The sequence below is a fragment of the Ylistrum balloti genome, unplaced genomic scaffold, assembly GCF_031769215.1.
Source record: "Ylistrum balloti isolate Yb309-2 unplaced genomic scaffold, AGI_CSIRO_Ybal_v1 Utg370114, whole genome shotgun sequence".
Taxonomy (NCBI): Eukaryota; Metazoa; Mollusca; class Bivalvia; order Pectinida; family Pectinidae; genus Ylistrum; species Ylistrum balloti.
In genome coordinates, this window is record NW_026782134.1 from 395360 (window position 1) to 418841 (window position 23482).

Below are 23482 nucleotides of genomic sequence, written 5' to 3' on the forward strand. Positions count from 1 at the left end.
GCTAATGAAAGTTGATTTCATAATTATTAGATATAGCTTCTAGTGGAAAATCCAAATGCTTAGCCATTTTAACGATAAACTATTTACTAAAAGCAATAATATTGTTCCCTATTCTTTTATTTGACGAAGTCTAAATTTATATTGACCATTTCAGAAATGTTAAATATTTTTATAATTATTATCAATTTACTACATATGACGATTTCCTTTTTTAAACTATCAAATTTTCGTATGAATTAACTTAGTAAAAGAAATAAGAATTATCACTACTTTTCCCCCCATGCTGCCTTCCCACAATTCCTATGTTAATTACATATGGCGGCCCCCTTGTGTCGATGGACAGTTTGAAACGTCGTTGAAATTTACCTTTGATTGCAGAATTTCATTGTCAGCAGGCGTGAAGAAAGTGAAGGTGAACGGCGATAGTAACATTTGATGATTTCTAAATATCCAATGTTTACAACATACGTTTTGTATAGAAAGGATTCAAGGAAGTAATAAGGCGTGGCGAGCCTAAATTGACGCCATGATCAAGTTATTAGAATGCGTCTATCATCAGTGTATGCAGTATTTAACATCATAGTGCTATTCTTAACATCATTTCCGAATATTACATCATAAAGAACACCGTACATTGTACTCCCGCCATACATCGCGTTCCTGCGGTTTCCTTCTCATTTCTTGTTCGTATATTTGAGTTATTCTGTTACTAAGACTACATCCAACTCTACTGTCATACTGGCACGTTTAAATTCCCGGGTGGGTGATGGTATGCAATAATACGGCAAAAAAAAGTGTCCAGAGTTATTTTATTCGTATTTGACATGAAAGTGCGTCTTTTGAATTCAAGGATAATTACTTGAATGGTTTGTTTTTTTGTTTCTCGGAAATGAGACGTACACGTCAATAGAAAGTGAAACTGCTAATTCAGAAGCAGGTATTGGGCAAGTTAAGTAGCGTTGTGACACCATACTAAAGTTCAACCTTTCTGCATAAACATATTATGTACTGAAAGATCACACATTTACTTTAAGTGCATTAAATCTGTTGGTTGGAAGAAATTTTAATACATTTTTCTGTATCAGCAATCGGGGCATTCAGTTGACCATTGGCATTTGACAATATTAATAATTGAAGTGAATCTTTTCTTCACAAATTATTTCAAAATTTAAAATGTGTATCATGATATTGCATGTATATATCTTTCGTTAGCCATAAAAAGAAACCTTGGTCAAAGTTAATTGATTACTGCTGAAATTGAACTGTGACTGTGTGATTCCATGAGAGGTGCAAAGGTCTTCCAGCTAACCAGACATGATTATTCTGTGTTTTACTGGTAGTCAAAATTAATCATTATGGACATTTCTGTAATTTATAAGATAATCTAAGTAATGAGTACAAGGTAGAAGAAGCTACCCAAGGCATTGAATCAAGTTTATAAAAAAGTATCAAAATGGTGACTGTGATGAAGGTGGTATAAGATGATTGGAAGGTGCTTCTGCATAATGTTATTAACTTAATTGAATTTCACCTGATGGGGACAGGAAATTGTTAGCAAACACTAGCTGTTCATGGTACAGATACAGTCTAAACTTTGACACATAAACTGCGCTTAACTTTTAAAGACACAGATACTGACATAGATTTATTATAATGAAAAATAAATTGATTTTTTTTTCCAGGTTACATTATCAATCATGACAGATAGCCCGCCATCACCTAAAAGGGTAAGAAATTTCAGTTGAAGGAATATATCTCAAGTGCTGAATAATCGAGTATCCAGTTTCCACTCATTGGAGAAAGGGTCTTATCTCATTTTTGGGAGAGAGTTGATCAGTTAGTACATTTAGTTTCATATCCATGCACTGAGTTTATTGTGTGAAGACTACATACATATATACTGTATGCTATATATGGGCACAGGCATTTGATGGTTAGGGCAACCTCTGCAAGAGTTATTCTATGAAAATATTATGAAACAGGCAGGGGTGCCACAGTATGAACAATAACAATAAAACAATAAGAGTTTGATCCCATGAACTCACACCATTTCCATTGCTAATATTATCATGATTATTGATGCATTTGCATACATATCCTTTTCAGGTGAAAATGGAAACAATAGACCTAAATGAACTTACCCGTGAAGAATTGATCAACAAGTAAGCTTATTAGGTTTTTGATTATCAATCAAGACTTTTTATTTCAATTCAGCTGTTTGAATATTCACATCCTTGCCATGGCCAATCATGGCCCTTAAATCTGTCTGTTAATATTAACTTCATTCAGTAAGACACATAAATGGATAAGCTCTATTCATCACACAAGAAATATTTATTATCATAACTTACTTTTGTCAGGGTGAAAGAACAAGAAAAGTATGTGCGGTATCTAGAAGAAAGACAGCAAAGAGGCCGTAAAGGAGGTATGGAAGATTTTAACAAAATCAGACTTCAAAACTATTGCCAATTGTGCCTGTTGCTGTGAATAAGAAAAGGCTGGATGATATTAGTTATGAAGAATAAATATATATTAGGAGACCATATCTGTATATTTCATTGGTTTACATAATTTTATACAGAAAACATTTAATGCATAGAAAGTTATTTTCAAAATTTTCTTTCCCAAGATGATGATAGTGATATGAAAGAGCTTGAGGAAAAAATGAAGCAACAGCTGCGTGATAATATGAGACGGGAGAGCACTCTGGTTCACCGCCTGACCACTAAAGAACAGGAGCTACAGGACTACATTGTATGATATAATTCATTTATCACTTATCAATTTAGTATCATAATAATGAATATCACAAACTAATTTTTCTTAGGAAAGAATAATAAAGTATATTATATAGAAGTGCTTTAGGGGTTAGAACATAATGACCAAAGATCAAAGTTATATCAATATCAGTATGTTAGGTGTTTATTTGTGAAACAAGGAATGTTTTTCAAAGTATCTTTTGTACTTTTGAGGGTAAATTTCCTGATTTTTATAGACAATTCATAATTGTGTCACCTAGCACAGACTTATGTTGAAAATACTGAAATGCGTTTGTGGTATGATTTATTAAGCACTAGTATTGCCACTCTGTTGCTATTTTTATTCTCAGAACCAAATTGCAGAAATGAAACAAGCACAGACCCAAAACTCTGCTCAACTAAGATCAATGCTGTTGGACCCTGCAGTCAATCTTGTGTTCCAGAGGATCACCAAGGAAATGGACGAATCACAGGAGAAACTCAAACAAACCCAAAATGAACTAAGTGCTTGGAAGTTCACACCAGACAGGTGCTTATCACCCCTTTTGGTAACTTTTATAATACTGACCAATTCATTACCAACATGACATGTAAGGCTTCTCAAGATTTGTTTCCATTTTAGTTTGTAATGCCCGTATCAGGTTCGTATTGTACCACTGCAGCCAAAGGTGTTTGATGCGCTCAGGAAAGTGTCCGAAACAGACCGTCGGTCAGTTCCCGAGACTTTAGCCAAACTTTCATCTCGCTGTGGCGTTTTCCGAATTTGAACTCCATTTATTAATTGACACACTTGAGGCTTACTGAACCACATACTATTGGTATGAAGCTGCCAGACCATTAACCAGACTGTGTTCAATAGAGGACAGGAACTGAGCCCCTGCAGTTCGTCCTACTGTTGTTAGGTATTATTTGAGGTATCATCAGTGGATAAACTGCTAATTTCAGTCACTGCCCATAGTGTGGAGTGACAATTTGTCGCGAATCTTGGGACAGAACTGTTGCTGCCACTATCATAATTTACTGTCCTTTTTTGACATTTTGTTATTAACTTCTTATCACTGAGAAGAAACAAACATTCAAATTCAAAATTATCTATTTCTCTTATCAGTAGCATGAACTTCCCCTGGCTTTGAAATCAAAATAATGGAGAGAAATACTGAGATATGACATGACTTTTAGGAAACATTTCTGAGACATAATTACATGTTGGAATTTGAAGATAACATTGCAGTTGATCAAAGGTTTGTATTTAAAATCCTGCTTCATTTTTTGATAAAATGATATGAAGCTATGTTTGGCAGATTGAATATGTTTCTTCGTAGAGACATTGTTGGGGGAAAAGTCTGTAATTATCTCTATCAGTGAGTTGTTGGTTGTAATTTTAGTTTCAGTCTCATATTGATGTGTTAACTTGTCAATAGGAAATTTATGGAGATACGTTGCTTCATGGTCATGATGTAGTGTACAATAAATATACCATTGTATTTAGGAGAAACATCTGTTCATAATATTGAAGAATATTTTCACTTGAATGCCTTAAATTATGAAATACTTTCTTTTTACTGAAATGTTCAGATCTTGATTAGCTGTGTGTTTATTTGTATGTGATTGTCTGCTTTGATGTTTTGCCCATCCAATCTGAACAAAATTACATATAAGGTATTTATAAAAATCTATAGATATGAAATTTACTTCATGTGACATTTTATCATAATTCGATACAGAACTTTCATCAATGTTATTGAAATCTTCATGAAATCTCTTATTGAACACCCACAGAGAACATAAATAGATTTTCTTTTGTTTTTATAGCCTGTAAATAAATGTTTATTTGTTTCTAGATGGGATGGTAATTGAGTATTTTATAATGACTTTTGTTGTGAAGTCTGACTCTAATTTGGAAAATCTGTTTAAATGCAAACCTTATATTTTCTTATGCTGTCTCTTGAGTGAGAGTTCAATCAGATATCTACATATAAGAGATTGACACGGAATTATAGAAATATTTGACAATTTAACTCAATTCAATGTTATCTTTAATGATCAACAGATATTATTTATATATATATATATATATATATAATTTACTTTGCCATATATCAACTGTTGACCATTAGAGTGCTGCATGCCACATTCCACTAATGTTCACTGGTCTTTGATGGATCATATTCCAAACTTGGTGACATTGTATAGAAATGCTAAAATCTTTTTGAAGGTACATTTATCACCACCTAGCTTATTAAGAACTAAACCAATTGTTTGAAGTCAAATACCCAAACTCTGCATGACAGATTACTATCATCTTTGTTCTTAACCTCTAATTATTGTATTTTAAATCATAGCTCAAACCAGATACATGGTACATACTGAGAATAAATTGTAATTAAAAAAATGTCAACCAAAAATGTTAAAAGTCCACGCCTAGGTCCCCTGTATCAATAGCCCACTGCTATGTGATCTGTACCAAAGTCCGCCCCAAGGTCCCCTTTATTAATAGCCCACTGCTATGTAATCTGTACCAAAGTCCACCCCAAGGTAACCTGTATCAATAATCCATGCCAAAGTACCTGAATCAGCAGTCTGCCCCTAGGTTCCCTGTATCAATAGTTCACTGTTATATGATATGTATCACTAGTACAATTTGAGGTGATCTGTATCATCAGTCCAACCCATAGGTTATCTGTATCAAAAGTCACCTCTAAGTGACCTATATCAATATATTACGATACTATGATACTAGTTCCTGTATTGATAGACCTATGATACTAGTTCCTGTATTGATAGACCTACAGTACTAGTTCCTGTATTGATAGACCTACAGTACTAGTTCCTGTATTGATAGATCTACAGTACTAGTTCCTGTATTGATAGACCTATGATACTAGTTCCTGTATTGATAGACCTACAGTACTAGTTCCTGTATTGATAGACCTACAGTACTAGTTCCTGTATTGATAGACCTACAGTACTAGTTCCTGTATTGATAGACCTATGATACTAGTTCCTGTATTGATAGACCTACAGTACTAGTTCCTGTATTGATAGACCTATGATACTAGTTCCTGTATTGGTAGACCTACAGTACTGGTTCCTGTATTGGTAGACCTACAGTTCTAGTTCCTGTATTGATAGACCTACAGTACTAGTTCCTGTATTGATAGGCCTATAGTACTAGTTCCTGTATTGATAGACCTATGATACTAGTTCCTGTATTGATAGACCTACAGTACTAGTTCCTGTATTGATAGACCTATGATACTAGTTCCTCTATTGATAGACCTATGATACTAGTTCCTGTATTGGTAGACCTACAGTACTAGTTCCTGTATTGATAGACCTACAGTACTAGTTCCTGTATAGATAGACCTACAGTACTAGTTCCTGTATTGATAGACCTACAGTACTAGTTCCTGTATTGATAGACCTATGATACGAGTTCCTTTATTGATAGACCTACAGTACTAGTTCCTGTATTGATAGACCTACAGTACTAGTTCCTGTATTGATAGACCTATGATACTAGTTCCTCTATTGATAGACCTATGATACTAGTTCCTGTATTGGTAGACCTACAGTACTAGTTCCTGTATTGATAGACCTACAGTACTAGTTCCTGTATTGATAGACCTACAGTACTAGTTCCTGTATTGATAGATCTACAGTACTAGTTCCTGTATTGATAGACCTATGATACTAGTTCCTGTATTGATAGACCTACAGTACTAGTTCCTGTATTGATAGACCTACAGTACTAGTTCCTGTATTGATAGACCTACAGTACTAGTTCCTGTATTGATAGACCTATGATACTATGATACTAGTTCCTGTATTCGTAGACCTACAGTACTAGTTCCTGTATTGATAGACCTATGATACTAGTTCCTGTATTGGTAGACCTACAGTACTGGTTCCTGTATTGGTAGACCTACAGTACTAGTTCCTGTATTGATAGACCTACAGTACTAGTTCCTGTATTGATAGGCCTATAGTACTAGTTCCTGTATTGATAGACCTATGATACTAGTTCCTGTATTGATAGACCTACAGTACTAGTTCCTGTATTGATAGACCTATGATACTAGTTCCTCTATTGATAGACCTATGATACTAGTTCCTGTATTGGTAGACCTACAGTACTAGTTCCTGTATTGATAGACCTACAGTACTAGTTCCTGTATAGATAGACCTACAGTACTAGTTCCTGTATTGATAGACCTACAGTACTAGTTCCTGTATGATAGACCTATGATACGAGTTCCTTTATTGATAGACCTACAGTACTAGTTCCTGTATTGATAGACCTACAGTACTAGTTCCTGTATTGGTAGACCTATGATACTAGTTCCTCTATTGATAGACCTATGATACTAGTTCCTGTATTGGTAGACCTACAGTACTAGTTCCTGTATTGATAGACCTACAGTACTAGTTCCTGTATTGATAGACCTACAGTACTAGTTCCTGTATTGATAGACCTACAGTACTAGTTCCTGTATTGATAGACCTACAGTCCTAGTTCCTCTATTGATAGACCTACAGTACTAGTTCCTGTATTGATAGACCTACAGTCCTAGTTCCTCTATTGATAGACCTATGATACTAGTTCCTGTATTGATAGACCTATGATACCTTTATCACTTGTACACAGTTTGATGCCTGATTAAGTAAGAAATACTTAGGTACACATACCTTTGGTTTACATTTTATTTATGCCTTTGTTTGCTGCTACCTTTAAAACATTCTATTTTCTTAATGCTTGTTTTAGCTGTACTATTGTGTATGTCTGCCTATATGTAGTTTATAATGTTGTCTGTTGTTTTTTTTAATGGATATCTCCATCTGTATATATTTACAAAAATAGTATGATTAATGGTACCTTAAAAATTCTGTTGTAAAGTTAATTTATACCCCATAAAATGATGTTTATACTGTCACCATGAATTTGGTGGTTTAAATAGAATTTGTCCTATGTGGCATTGAATATCTATTTCTGTCATTCATTGTTTGGGGGTCATGGATTTACATCACTGTGTCGAGGCTTTTATGATGCTAATATCAGTGGAGAATTTTAAAGGGCAGAATGTTGTTCAGATTTCTGCTTCCGTTTTGATCTTTGGTAACATAGATCGAAACAGACATTTGATAAATCAGCTTGTGAACTAAGAGATTCTAATGATGGATTAAAAAAAGGGAACAAAATATTCCATTGTTACAAGACTAAAGAAAAACTAAACAGATTTTAACCAAAAAATTCTTTGATGGTGCTTATATAATAGCTGATCATTTTTGATAATTTGTTTATGTGGCAAAAATAGATTAATGTAATGAAATGATATACAATACTTCATAAACTGAATATAACAAATTGTTCTCATTCCTGGCTTTATAAGAGATGCTTGTTATTATAAAGGTGATGATAAATGCATGTGTGACAGTCATAAAATAGACATTGATTTTACTGTCAGACATGGTGATATATAATTCTGTGATACTTAGATGAAAAAAGATTGAGTTTTTTTTCAGGACAAAAACTGTTTTGTGTTGATTCTGATAATCAGGATATGAAAAAAAGAAGGAAGGGGGGAGGAATTCTTCTGTGCATGTGCATTTGTAAAAAGAAATTTGAGGAAATCTGTGATTTTCAACAAGTGATGAAGAGTGCTAAGTGTTGGTGATTATTGAGCTTTTCTATGGAATCATGGCATTAAACACTAGTCAACTGTAAGTGCAAATATTAAGATACAGGAAAGATGTGCAAAAAAGTTCATAATTTCATTAGGTAAGTTTCCAAACCTGTGATTTTAAAAGTGAAATATTGATAGTAAATCAGTGCAATCTCTTGACCCTTTGATAAAGTGAAATATTGATGGTATATCAACGCCACCATTAGAAGAGTTTCAGCTGATGTAAGCAACTTTTAGTAATTCATCGTTTCCCTGTTCATACAGAGGATAATATCGTTAAGTTCATCAGTGTTGACATCATGCAGATCATCAGTGTTATGAACATGCAGTTAGTCCATGTTGACATCATACTGATCAGCAGATCATCAAGTAGTCCATCAAGATGGAAAGAAATAAAAGATATTAAAGGAAGTTGGTTAAAAATGATCATTCTTATTCCCCAAAGACATAGTCAGCAGGAATACTGACATCAGCAGGAGTTAATAACTATGACTCTACAAGGACATAGTTAGTCAGCAGGAATACTGACATCAGCAGGAGTTAATAACTATGACTCTACAAGGACATAGTTAGTCAGCAGGGATACTGACATCAGCAGGAGTTAATAACTATGACTCTACAAGGACATAGTTAGTCAGCAGGAATACTGACATCAGCATCAGTTAATAACTATGACTCTACAAGGACATAGTTAGTCAGCAGGAATACTGACATCAGCAGGAGTTAATAACTATGACTCTACAAGGACATAGTTAGTCAGCAGGAATACTGACATCAGCAGGAGTTAATAACTATGACTCTACAAGGACATAGTTAGTCAGCAGGGATACTGACATCAGCAGGAGTTAATAACTATGACTCTACAAGGACATAGTTAGTCAGCAGGGATACTGACATCAGCAGCAGTAAATAACTATGACTCTACAAGGGAGTAGTTAGTCTGCAGGGATACTGACATCAGCAGGAGTTAATAACTATGACTCTACAAGGACATAGTTAGTCAGCAGGAGTTAATACCTACAACTCTACAAGGACATAGTTAGTCAGCAGGATTACCGACATCAGCAGGAGTTAATAACTATGACTCTACAAGGACATAGTTAGTCAGCAGGAGTTAATAACTACAACTCTACAAGGCAGTAGTTAGTCAGCAGGAATACTGACATCAGCAGGAGTTAATAACTATGACTCTACAAGGACATAGTTAGTCAGCAGGATTACCGACATCAGCAGGAGTTAATAACTATGACTCTACAAGGACATAGTTAGTCAGCAGGAGTTAATAACTACAACTCTACAAGGCAGTAGTTAGTCAGCAGGAATACTGACATCAGCAAGAGTTAATAACTACAACTCTACAAGGACATAGTTAGTCAGCAGGGATACTGACATCAGCAGGAGTTAATAACTATGACTCTACAAGGCCATAGTTAGTCAGCAGGGATACTGACATCAGCAGGAGTTAATAACTACAACTCTACAAGGCCATAGTTAGTCAGCAGGAGTTGATAACTATGACTCTACAAGTATGAGGCCAATAGCTATAGAGATAATTTGTCGTCAAAGCAAAGGATGAGATATTTCTAAATCTACTCTACAATGACAATGATACAAAGTGTTGAATATATGTTAAAAGTAAAACTCAAACCAAATCATCTCTTAACAAAAATGTTGGAACAGAAGATCATCTCGTTGTAGTATTGAACAACAAAAAATCAGAATTTCGGGTATAAACTGGTCTTCTACCTAAGAAATTATGCCACCAGAAATTTGACAACTGAAGAAGATCATTAAGGATACAAACAGTTGTACAGGTTACCTACAAGAGTGTTACCCAGCAGAAATAATAATTGATGGTTCAAATATACACCATGACTCTGCTGTGCTCATCCAGTCTACACAAATCATCAAAAACCTAGCTACTGTTGTAAGTAAATGTACCCTATGAAAGACAATATATTCAAAAACTGTTCTAATGGGTCAGAGTGGGCAACAAATTGTGATGGACAGTAATCATATTTATACACTACTGTTACTGCAGTTATATTAAGATATCTTATTATAACTTTTCTCAAGAGACTACAAATGTTATTACTGTTCTCCCCTTAGGAGGAAAAGGTAAGAAATACCACATATTGTGGTATACTGAAATCTGTCAACATAAAGAGGGAAGTGTGTTTGGACTGTCATTTGTGGTTGTAGACTTTGCTGAATGGCCTGCATCTCAAGATAACAGGCATCAAATATTAGCCATAGTGTAGACTAATGCCTTGCAGAAGGAATGGCTGTTTAAAAAGCAATTACACAAGATTCATTCTTTCTGCAGTGAAGTATTTTGAAACATTTGAAATGAAAATATGAGACATCAAGGCTCAACTCCTCATATGAGTGATGTGTTGGAAGAAAGATAAACATTTGTTGAAACCTAAGGAACAGACATAATCTTTCTCTGAAAAAAATATGAAACTTAATTGGTAGTCTTGTTTTTGATAGCAAATTCGGCTGCATTTTTTTTGAAGTTCCTAGAATTCTACATAATGTAATCCCTAAAGTGCTGTTTGGATAAAGATGTTTTCCAGATTCAGTGAGGATCAATATGTGTTAAGTCGCAGATCATATTGTGCTGTGTTTTTCTGGAAAAAAAAAGAACTTGAGTGAGATGAAAAGCAAACAAAATAGCAAATGAAACATGTTTTCTTGTGTGTGGGGGGAAAAAAGTTGTTGCCATGTTTTATCATAAAGAATTCTTTCATATTAGGGAGGATTTTGTGTTGCAAGCTCTACAATTTGGAATGACATTTTGTGGTGCGAGAAAGTTAAAGGAGAATATACTGAAAAGTATGTGATAAAATGTGTTCCTTATTGCAAAGGTTTCTGTTGAGAGCATTATGATCGATGGAGTTTGTTCATTCAGTGTATGTGAAAAGAGGTGTGCATTCGATGGAACTAATTGGAGCCCAAAGGAATTATCTCCTGTGTCAACATCAGTTGTGATTCCTGCGAGAAATTATCAGTTGTGATTCCTGCTAGAAATTTCTAGTTTCTTAATGTTCTGTTTAAACAAAACTTTCATGTATTTGATTAAATGATCATCGTTCTTTATCTTTGGTAACATGATGTTCGCCCAGCACTTCCTTAACCGTGTCTTTTCTTTATATCGTATGTTTTATTACTGTCTGAATTTATCACTATTCAAGGTATTCCTATCCATTTCTTTCCAATGTAAAGCTACATGGAAAACAAGAATTGATATGAATAAGATAAAGTTAAAATCATATTCTATTACAAAAAATTAATCCAAAAGCAGATGAAAAATTATGAAATGAAAAATTTGGTACCTAAAATTTTCTGCATTGTTCTATTTAGTACAAGCCTTTATTGCAAAATGAATTTATATTGTCCATTCTAGATTGTTTTTGTAAACCTCAGTTTACAGGTAAATACTAAAAAGTGAAAGGTGACTCATTACCAATGATAACTATATTATATACAAGTGATGACACTTTAAGGTTCCATACTACGTATGTCGCTACAAGGGTCCCATACTACATTTGTCACTACAAGGGTCCCATACTACATATGTCACTTCAAGGGTCCCATACTACATATGTCACTTCAAGGGTCCCATACTACATATGTCACTACAAGGGTCCCATACTACATTTGTCACTACAAGGGTCCCATACTACATATGTCACTACAAGGGTTCCATACTACATATGTCACTTCAAGGGTCCCATACTACATATGTCACTTCAAGGGTCCCATACTGCATATGTCACTACAAGGGTCCAATACTATGTGTAATGACTTCAGAGTAGACACATCTCCTACTGAGTATTTTAGGCAGAATTTGTTTTTTTCTCTCAAAGATGTTTAAAAATAACTCTTTGCAGTCTGATCAGAATTTCATTTTCCAACATCAAATCTGTTTGAAACAAGATTCAGACTAATTGCTGACAAGGAGATTAGATTTCTGCTAAAATCAGAAGTCATTACTCAGGACGTCACATTTCTCTGTAGACCTGATTTTCAGGTTATTCTTCAGTAATTGTTAGGGATTCTGGTTGGTAGTTTTTAAAAATAATGCTTTATTTTGAAATGACAACTATTTCTTTTCATGCTGGCACATGAGATTACTTTGTACCAAAATTATGACTTCTTGTAAAGAGGGAACAAAGGAAGAAAAAGAAAGGAGGGGTGGTTATGAGACACAAATTGGTTTGATTTTCAGTTTAGTCAAGTGAAAAGGTAAAAACAGATCAGAATCAGAGGCCTTGATGACAGATGCTGTTGTGATTGGCGTCTTTCTGATATGAACACTGATCACAGCAGGAGATAGGCTGATTTAGCCCTTTCAAAGATGTGAAGCCTATCTGTTAACTGTAATGTGCTGTGGATATGCAAAAAATAGACATTACTATGGCATGTGTCTGGTTAGGATGTGTTACATAATATTATCTACAACTTTCAGCCATGTAGCAAGATATTACTGTTATGTAGTGGTAGAAAGTCTTATATCTTCCATAGTGAAAGCCAATGATAAATTGTCTTCTGTACTGTAGGTTATGTAGTACACCCACTAATGCACAGATATTATCAATTATATATACCATTTAGATCAGAAATGTTTTAATTCAATCCAGTTCTCTAGGGATATACTTTTTTTTCTATGAATGTTTGACAGCTAAATTTAAGAAAGAAAAAGAAAGAATATTGGCAACCCCTACTTTTTATGCCCCTGTAGGTTGGGAGCATATTTTTTTGGTCTGTGTGTGTCTGTCTCTCTGTTTTAGGGTTTCCTTTGAATAGCTTGAGTTCTTTTCATCAGATTACAACAAAATTTGTTATATTTCTTTTCAGAATTTAGATCTCAAATGAAATTAATATTTATAAAAATATGTCAACATTTGCTAGAGTTACAGGACTTTATAAAAATCCTTTAAAACTTTTTATTTATTTCTGTCAAATAACCAATTAATGTCTTATACACTTATAGAAAATGCTTTCCTATTTAACACATGCATTCCTAATGACCTTTCACATGATTGCACCTGATTTGTTCACCTACAACTTTGATGTATAGCAAAAATGCCTGTCTTTATCTATTTACATATTCTAGAGACTTTCTTAGATTATGATCTGAAAATTTTTGGGGTCTTGATATATTCAATATTATCATTCCATCCTCAGACTTTCATTTTTGATATCACTTAGGTTAACACAAAGTAACTGTTTTCATGTTAATTGAATGTGTTTGGTGAATGATACACATGGCTTTAAGTTTGGAAATATTGACTCAGGTTGTTGAAAAAATGCAGTCATTGTTGTGGTATTTCATCAAGTCAAGTGTCAAAGAGCAATGCAGTGTTAGTATTTCCGTTGTGTCATTTTCTTTCGTCAGTTCTTGATGTTTATAAAGTTTTACAGTTTTGACGAAGTGTTTTTTTTTTATAAAAGTCTTTCATATATAATAGTGTGACCTTACATATTTGTTGGAAGTATTGTATATAACACTGTAAACATACCTATATGTTGGAAGTATTGTATATAACACTGTAAACATACCTATATGTTGGAAGTATTGTATATAACACTGTAAACATACCTATATGTTGGAAGTATTGTATATAACATGTAAACATACCTATATGTTGGAAGTATTGTATATAACACTGTAAACATACCTATATGTTGGAAGTATTGTATATAACACTGTAAACATACCTATATGTTGGAAGTATTGTATATAACACTGTAAACATACCTATATGTTGGAAGTATTGTATATAACACTGTAAACATACCTATATGTTGGAAGCAAATGTATTGTGCTAAGACAATATAGCACTAATTAGTTTCTGTATGTTAATACAATGATGCACAATAATGTGTACAATCCCCTATGTTCTAATTGGCCAAAAATCAACAATATACTAAAATTTGATGGCACCAATCTAAGTACACGTGCATTAAAAGAAAAAAATGGGGTTTAGTAATATTTCATTTGATGTAAGATTAATATTTCTGTATATAATCCACTAGTTCTAGCCTCTGTAATTACACCTGTAAGGTAATCATGGATGTATGGTCATGACAGGCCAATACTAGTACTACCTGTGATCTAAACACTACCTTAACAAATGGAGTTCAAACAACTATGAATGCAGTTAGATCATTTTTATGACTCTCCCCCTGGCTGGGAAGAAGCAAAGATTTTTGTGTCGGTTTTTCTATTTTGAAAAGAGAAGAAAACCCAATGACTTTCTGATTGATATAGGCAAGCTGCATTACCTCGTTTCTTATAAAGTTGGTGTACAGTAGATCTTTGTTATGAATAAGTTATATGTATAGAACAAACTTTCTTCTCTAATTGTATAACTGTGGATAGGTTCTGCTGGTTTTAAGTGAAGTCCTTGCAGGCCTCATGTAATATAGATATAGAAGAACTGCATTTAAACCTACAAGAATGTTTGAAAAAAGAGGAACAAAAATGTAAATGCATCTCCTCTCTTACATTCTGAACAGCTTGTACTATTTAGGAAATTTTACATTGATATTTCCTTAAAATAACTAACCAAATGTATATGGTGATTGGTACATATATGTATCAATTTTTTTAACATTTTGTATGTTGTGACCTTTAGTTTTCTATGTGTCACTCTAGTTTAGTCTTTATCTTGCATACTGTGTCATCAAAAATATGTTTATTTTAATGCAAAAATTTTGTTTAAGGTAGAAAATTTTACATCAACTGTTTCAGTTTTTTTTTCTGTAGACAAAATTTGTCTGTTGTTGAGAATTACAAATTTGAACTTAAGTTGCATGTAGTTGAAGGTCCAAAGATCTGAAGTTTGCCATAATTTGTGGGCATGTAGCTGAGGGCCTGTAGATATGAAGTTTGCCTTTGCTGTGGGCATGTAGGTGAGGGCCTGTAGATATGAAGTTAACCTTAGCTGTGGACATGTAGGTGAGGGCCTGTAGATATGAAGTTACCCTTAGCTGTGGACATGTAGGTTAGGGCCTGTAGATATGAAGTTTGCCTTAGCTGAAGGCATGTAGGTGAGGGCCTGTAGATATGAAGTTACCCTTAGCTGAAGGCATGTAGGTGAGGGCCTGTAGATATGAAGTTTGCCCTAGTTGTGGGCATGTAGTTGAGGGCCTGTAGATAGGAAATTTTTCTGTAGATTAGGGTCTTTAGACATGCAGTTTGGCTATAGGAGAGGGTCTACGGGTCTGAAATTTGCCTATAAGTTGTATGTGAGGGCCAGTGGATTTGTAGTTAGCCTTTAGGTGAGACCCTATAGATCTGAAAATTGTTTGTTGGGTAATTTTAAGTCCAAATTTTTGTGATTGGGGAACAATGGGTACATAGTTTGGCTTTAGGTACAAGAACTATCCTCTGTTTGGCAGTTAGTGAGGGACTATGCATGCTAAGTTTGGCTGATAATTGAGAGATACTGATCAGAAGGTGGAGATTAAAAGAAAAAGTCAGGTGTATGGGAGGATCTACTAATCCAGCTTGGCTTTAGGAGATATAAAATAAAATGTTTATGTTTAGACAACTGTACCAGTACACCTAGATCCAATGTTTGCTTGTAAGTAGAGGATTAAAGATCCAAAATTTGACTGTAAGTGGGGGACAAGATACCAAAATTTGCCTGTAAGTGGAGGATTAAAGTTCCAAAATTTGTCTATAAGTGGGGGGGGCTAAAGATCCAAAGTGTTTGCCTGTAAGTAGGGGGTTAGAGATCCAAAGTTTTGCTATAGAATAAGGCCTTTAGATTCTAAATTTTGTAATTGTTCAGGGTTTATAGCTCCTATGTTTGGCTATAAGTTGGAGAATTACGCTAGAAATTTGGTTATAAGTCAGGATCAGCAAATTGAATGCTTGACTGTATATCGTTAAATATGAATTCAAAATTTGGTGAAGGGTTCAGGAAACAATGGATAAGAATTTTTGCCTGGATGGTCATTGACTGCAGATCTTGACTTCAGCTTTAGGTGACAGATTATGAATCTGTAATCCAGAAGTTCAAAGGGGTTAGAGATCGAAAGTGTGACAGTAGGTAAGGGCCTAGAAATCCCAAGTTTGGCTATAGATGAGTAGTAGAAATACAATTTTTCTTACTTAGGCAGGGATTAGATAACAAAGTTAGGAACAATTGGTTTGGCTGATGGCTTGTGGGATGTGGCATGTTGGATTAAAACTTTGTTAGAGAGTGATGGATTATTTTCAGTAAATCTGGCTGTGGATGGGGAATTGTACAGCCAAGATATTTTTTACAATATATGCAACTGTCAACCTGGATTCCAAAGCATTGATATTGACTTCCAAGTGTTGTTTTTTATAAAAATAACTCCTTGTTGTTTGCATTTTTTTTTGTTTTTTGTTTTTTTTTTTTTTTTTTAGTTAACTTCACAGCTTGACCACCTGCATTGAAGAAGGTCCAACTTTCACCTGGTAAGGGATTGCTGCCCTTTTCTGTTAGAGGTCCTCATTATATGTCCCATTTGTTTTGATACTTTCAGCCAAACTGGTAAGCGACTGATGGCCAAGTGTCGGATGCTCCTCCAGGAGAATGAGGAGCTTGGAAAGGTGATCAATTCTGGAAAGACTGCACAATTGGAAGGAGAGATTGCCTTACAGAAATCTCTTGTCCAAGAAATGACCAACAACCAGTCTGGTAAAGAATTTTATTGTACCGTGTCTGGGTAGGCCCCATATACCAGAAGTGCAACTCATTGTACCGTGTCTGGGTAGGCACCATATACCAGTAGGGCTTCTCAATGCAACATGTCTTGGTAGGCCCTATATACCAGTATGGCTTCTCAATGCAACATGTCTTGGTAGGCCCAATATACCAGTAGGGCTTCTCAATACAACATGTCTGGGTAGGCCCTATATACCAGAAGTGCACCTCATTGTACCGCGTCTGATCAGGCCCAGTATACAAGTAGTGCTCCTCATTGTACCGTGTCTATGAACGCCCAGTATACAAGTAGTGCTCCTCATTGTACCGTGTCTATGAACGCCCAGTATGCAAGTAGTGCTCCTCATTGTACCGCGTCTGATCAGGCCCAGTATACAAGTAGTGCTCCTCATTGTACCGCGTCTGATCAGGCCCAGTATACAAGTAGTGCTCCTCATTGTACCGCGTCTGATCAGGCCCAGTATACAAGTAGTGCTCCTCATTGTACCGTGTCTATGAACGCCCAGTATACAAGTAGTGCTCCTCATTGTACCGTGTCTGATCAGGCCCAGTATACAAGTAGTGCTCCTCATTGTACCGCGTCTGATCAGGCCCAGTATACAAGTAGTGCTCTTCATTGTATCACGTCTGATCAGGCCCAGTATACAAGTAGTGCTCCTCATTGTACCGTGTCTGATCAGGCCCAGTATACAAGTAGTGCTCTTCATTGTACCGTGTCTATGAACGCCCAGTATGCAAGTAGTGCTCCTCATTGTACCGCGTCTGATCAGGCCCAGTATACAAGTAGTGCTCCTCATTGTACCGCGTCTGATCAGGCCCAGTATACAAGTAGTGCTCCTCATTGTACCGCGTCTGATCAGGCTCCCATTGTACCGCGTCTGATCAGGCCCAGTATACAAGTAGTGCTCCTCATTGTACCGCGTCTGATCAGGCCCAGTATACAAGTAGTGCTCCTCATTGTACCGCGTCTGATCAGGCCCAGTATACAAGTAGTGCTCCTCATTGTACCGCGTCTGATCAGGCCCAGTATACAAGTAGTGCTCCTCATTGTACCGCGTCTGATCAGGCCCAGTATACAAGTAGTGCTCCTCATTGTATCGTGTCTGATCAGGCCCAGTATACAAGTAGTGCTCTTCATTGTACCGTGTCTATGAACGCCCAGTATACAAGTAGTGCTCCTCATTGTACCGTGTCTGATCAGGCCCAGTATACAAGTAGTGCTCCTCATTGTACCGTGTCTGATCAGGCCCAGTATACAAGTAGTGCTCCTCATTGTACCGTGTCTGATCAGGCCCAGTCTGATCAGGCCCAGTATACAAGTAGTGCTCCTCATTGTACCGCGTCTGATCAGGCCCAGTATACAACTAGTGCTCTTCATTGTACAGGTTGGACCCATTATACGAATAGTGCTCTTTATTGTACCATGAGTAGTGCTCCTCATTGTACAATGTCTAGGAAGGCCCAGTATATGTGTAGTGCTCCTCATGGTACTTGTCTAGTTAGGCAAGAGATTATTATAGGTTAGGACTAATGTGTTTGTTGAGAGTTCACCCATTTATACTCACTATGTGTGGGAATTTTTTGTACACTTCATATTTTTTGTTAATACTGTAAATCCATATGCGACTCCTCAGAGTTTGACACAGTAGCAGTGAATTAGAGATCATGCATGCAGCAGAGTTATAGCTTTGGTTAGTTTTGAGCTTGTCTAGAGGTTTTTGATAAGTTATTACACCTGTCTATAAATGGCATCACATTTATGCTTGTATTCAATCCACCTGCTGTGACATTTCAGCAATTAATCAAAGCTAGCTGCAGCTACAACAATATAGATGTGGTTGTCAGTATCACTTTAGAACAGGTTGATCTGCAGGTGTTACTTCTTACTTGTGAGCCTACTTTATCTGGATACATCATATCCTGTTCACAACAACCTTATTGTTTTGCTTATGTACATCTGACATACACAGATAATATTCTGCTAACATGGTTTGCCTCTGACAGTCTCTGTATCATATACCAGGGCCTAAAGTACTAAGTAAGCCATTGGCTCTTGTCACATTTCTAATAAGAGAGGAGAGAGAAATATATCTTGGTCCAAATGCTAAGAAAGGAACATAGAATAACAGATTTGATTTATGTTGTACTGAGAGTAAGCTATTAGCCCTGGTCACAATGCTTATGAGGGGAGAAAAATCATTAAACCCAAGAGCCAACACTAACAAGGGAAGTAAGGCCCGAACTTGATGCTAGTAAGTGGAGTTCCATTAGTAAGGCCTTGCCAAACTGGTATTGTTAAAGTTAAAGATGAACCTTGAACAGAATTCTAACAAGGGAAGCTAATTGTAATCAAGGGAGGCAACAGCCTCAACACTAGAATAGAAAGATACATCAGAAGAGAATGCCTTTCCAGGGATGTGAGATTTTCTCCTTCTCTCAGGGTCTTTAGTTCTAATGATTTATAGAAACTCCAATTTATTGCTTTACCAGAACTGGACGACCTTCTGGGTGACCTTGACGAGGATGTGGAGGGTATGCAGAGTATGATCTATGTGTTACAGCAGCAACTCAAAGACACTAAAGAACAGTTGGGACTATTACAGGAGGAGAATGCACAGCTACGCCTTGCACAAAATACCACCCCCGTCACATCAACAATTGTGCCTCCTACAGACGTTAAACCAATCATTAAACAGGAGACACCTAGTTTCCCCAACAGTCCAATCACAGACTCTGTAGCACAGAGTAAATGGACACCACACAGTGATAGTAAGTATGAACCCTCACAATTATCACAAGACTGTGATATTGCCAAAGAACAACCAGAGACACCTGATGGTAATGGTGAAATAGAGCCAATGGAAACTGACCAAAATACTTTGTCAGATTCATACAACATTCACTCATTATACAGTAGCAGTACAGACATAGAGCACAATCATACCACAGACCAGAATGACTCCCTAGAACAATATAGAACAGCTAACACAGACGTTCAGCTCAAAGAGAACGTAGATGATTTATCACAGGATGCCTGGAGTCCACGGAAACCAGCACTTGACCAATTGGAAGAGGACAGTGCTTTAAGGAAATCCCATGAGGAGTTAAGTTGTAGTCCAGATACAACAAGCTTAGACAAGTTAGGGGAGAGAGACCTATCAACAGGTGATTTCTTACACATACAGAACGGCGTAAATAGGACTAGTGATGGTGAAATTGAACAGGCGTAGGTTAAACCAGTGTGCCACCAGTCACAGATCATTCATCCAATACATTTCATTTGCAGATAAATCATTAATGTTTAGAAGAATCAAAATTCTATGATAAAATGTTACCTTTTTTTTTTTTATTTGTGAAAAAACAGTTTGTCCCTCAAATAGTTCCATTAAAGTTGATTTACCATATGTTAATGTGGTGTAAAATATTGTATGGTGGAATGTTCTGAACCATGGTAGTTTAAGTTGATATATAGATTTCGACAGATAGAAAAGTAAGATATGAAATGAAAAAAATAGTATTTAATGCTATAATTATGAAAGAAACTAGATTTATTTCACATTTATGAAACAAACAAACAACAGCTTCATCAATGTAGTACCGGGGTATTTAAAAAATATCCAAGACTGATAGTGATAATTTAAGAGTCCTTTTATACAAATTACTGGATTTGATTCACAATTAAAGTAGAAGTGTATAGAATGTGTTCCTGTAAGTTGTAGCACAAGGAAAATATTATTCATCTGTTAAAAAGTCACTGAAACCAATACAAAATTAATAGAAAGAATTTTTCCTTGTAAACTTCATCACAGGTTATCAACATTATATGGTATTTAGTACCCTGTTTTAAAGCCAAGATTTCTTTCTGAACTGTGAATCTTATACAAGTTTTGGATATGAATTGGTTTTTGGCTGTTATTTAATAATGAATAGTAATGTAGTGATTTACATATACACATATGTAATACCAGGTAAGATGTCACTAGTTAAACATTAAATCATCTACATTTTCCCCAGTCTTGAAATATAGGTAAGTTTGAGTCACTTCTGATGAAACATGAATTATTGACAGAAGGTAAATGTTTTCTAATACTTTTGAAGATGTATTTAATCTATTGTTCATGTTTAATTTGAAATAATTAGATGTTATAGTGATTTGTGTTTCATTTCAATAGCATAAGGAATGCCCTGATTCTTTTAAGGAGTGGAAGTGTACACAAGTGTCAATGAAGGTCCCCAATGTGCTTGTATTACTGCATTAAAAGAAATCTTTCTTGGATTTTTTATGATGGTACATTTATGTATTGTCAATAATGTTTGAAAAGGTTGTTCATAACATTTCCAAAGTTGTGATATAACTTTCTGGACTAAAACACAGCAACATGATGTGTGAATGAAATTACTGTCTATTTTCAGTACTGAACAGTCACGTCTTGTTTCTATCAAAAGAAAAATAGAAAGCCATTCTGTTGAGTAGTTAGAGAGATCTGTCATTGTTTTCTCATAAAAATGTCCCGTTTATAATTTGTTGATGTTAAAAGCTCAGTTAGAATGTTGACAGTTTTACAACCATACAATTTGTAGTGATTGGGATTTGAGATCTTCCTGTTCTATAGTGTATGCTTTTCAATTTTCCTGAAATACATTATTATATTTTGCGGGCAACAATAACTGTAAGTTAAGAATGTTATTTTCTTTACTTTCACATTGTCTATGTGAATATCAGCAGGAGAAATTGGATACAAGATTAACTTCACTATAAGCATTATTTAGACTATACTCCTGCTGTATATGTGACATATTTGGTTACATTCATGCAAGTATGAATGCAGGTCGGTTACATTCATATTTAGCATCTAGCTGTAGCACAGCAGATGTTAACAACTTGTATTCATACTGGCTTTGCCGGTAAATAAAAAGTTGCATCAATATGCGTTAAAACATTTCAGATTCTTTTTTCAGGAATGTGATGTTAAAAAAAATTTACTATCATTTCACAGTATTCAGATTCTAACATGGAAAAAAAAAGTTTGATATCTTTGAATTATTTATCTGATACGTAAATGGTTATGATCTCATAGTTTATTTAGTCATCCTGGTATTGTTTTTACGTGAGATAGCTATAATTGCCAAGTGCTGCTGTTTTGTGGTCAACCTTTCACTTACTTGTCAAAATGGACCTACACCCTATAGGAAAAAATATTGTGTTTTGTATGTCTTTATTTCATGGAATGAGTGGTCTATCATGCAAATGTTTGTGTTCAGATCTATGTGAATAAACGAGGCAGCAAATGAGAAATTAATCAGACCTTACTGTTTTTATTTTGACCATCACCACATGGCTATTCCAATCACCCTACATATTCAAATTTCACTTGTTCATTTTCTTTGGTCACTGGTTGAGCCCAGCAAAATGGCCTACATGTGACCTTCTAGGATTTTAAAATAGCTGACAGGCAAATCTGTTGAAATACTGGATGGATCTTTTCTCAAATTTCATAAGAATTTTTCCCATTTTGGGAACAATAAGAAAAAAACTAGCTGACAAATGGCAATCTCAGATTTTGACAATCAAAGATTTGTTACCACTTTCTTGGTTTGAACTATTTAACTTGTTTCAAATAATATATACAACATGATTTGGTGACATGTTATCTAACTTACATTCAACTCTTTACAAATAGCATTTAGCAATATATAGAGAAAAAGTTTATATTATGTTCATGAACTCATTTGTGTGATCAGTCTCTGAAACACAAATGACACCAGTAGAAAATCTGATATGAAAAAAATGGCCAAAAGCCAGCCTTCATGGATTTTGACTCTGATTGTTTGTTATCCGCATTTCTTGAGAAGTAATGTTTGGATCATATGTAGGTTTCTCATGGTCACCGGTTGTGCCATTTTCTTTTTAGGGCTGGTCAGTAAGACAAAATGGCTTACAGGTGGACATCTTGGATTTTGACAGATTATCAAAATTATTGAAGCAGTACTGGGTCAGTTTTTCTCCTGCAGGTTTCCCTGGTTCCTAGTTGTTTTCGTTTGATCTTAGGACTGATCAGAAAAACAAAAAACCTTACAGGCAACCATCTTACATTGAGCTGCTATTTCCTATCGATATAATGCCAGTGAATATCAATTGTAGATACATAGCACTACCCAAACCAACTAAATCAGAAGATGGTAAAACCTTCCAACAAACCCAAAGGGCATACTGCATCATCCAGCATCCAGTGTTCGTCCTTCAACTTTTTCATACAAATGGCTACTTTTTATAAACAAGTGACAGGGTTTTTACAATATTTCGTCAGAAGTATTCCTAGGGAAA

The 23482-nt window shown here is 35.4% G+C and overlaps 1 protein-coding gene across 1 annotated transcript; it reads left to right on the forward strand.

Moving 5' to 3' along the window:
• Positions 1-338: 338 nt before the first annotated feature.
• Positions 339-22457, forward strand: LOC132550252 (pre-mRNA-splicing regulator WTAP-like). The gene is made up of 8 exons (XM_060214298.1): positions 339-412; positions 1683-1727; positions 2107-2162; positions 2361-2425; positions 2630-2754; positions 3110-3288; positions 16976-17130; positions 19648-22457. The coding sequence occupies exons 2-8, from the start codon at positions 1698-1700 to the stop codon at positions 20385-20387; spliced, it is 1350 nt and encodes a 449-aa protein (XP_060070281.1). The 5' UTR covers positions 339-412; positions 1683-1697; the 3' UTR covers positions 20388-22457.
• The last annotated feature ends 1025 nt before the right edge of the window (positions 22458-23482 follow it).

Coding starts and splice junctions, on each gene's coding strand:
- LOC132550252 (XM_060214298.1), top strand. CDS start 1,698: ATGACAGATAGCCCGCCATCACCTAAAAGG. Junction 2,426..2,629: donor GCAAAGAGGCCGTAAAGGAG/GTATGGAAGATT, acceptor TTCTTTCCCAAG/ATGATGATAGTGATATGAAA. Junction 3,289..16,975: donor TGGAAGTTCACACCAGACAG/GTGCTTATCACC, acceptor TGATACTTTCAG/CCAAACTGGTAAGCGACTGA.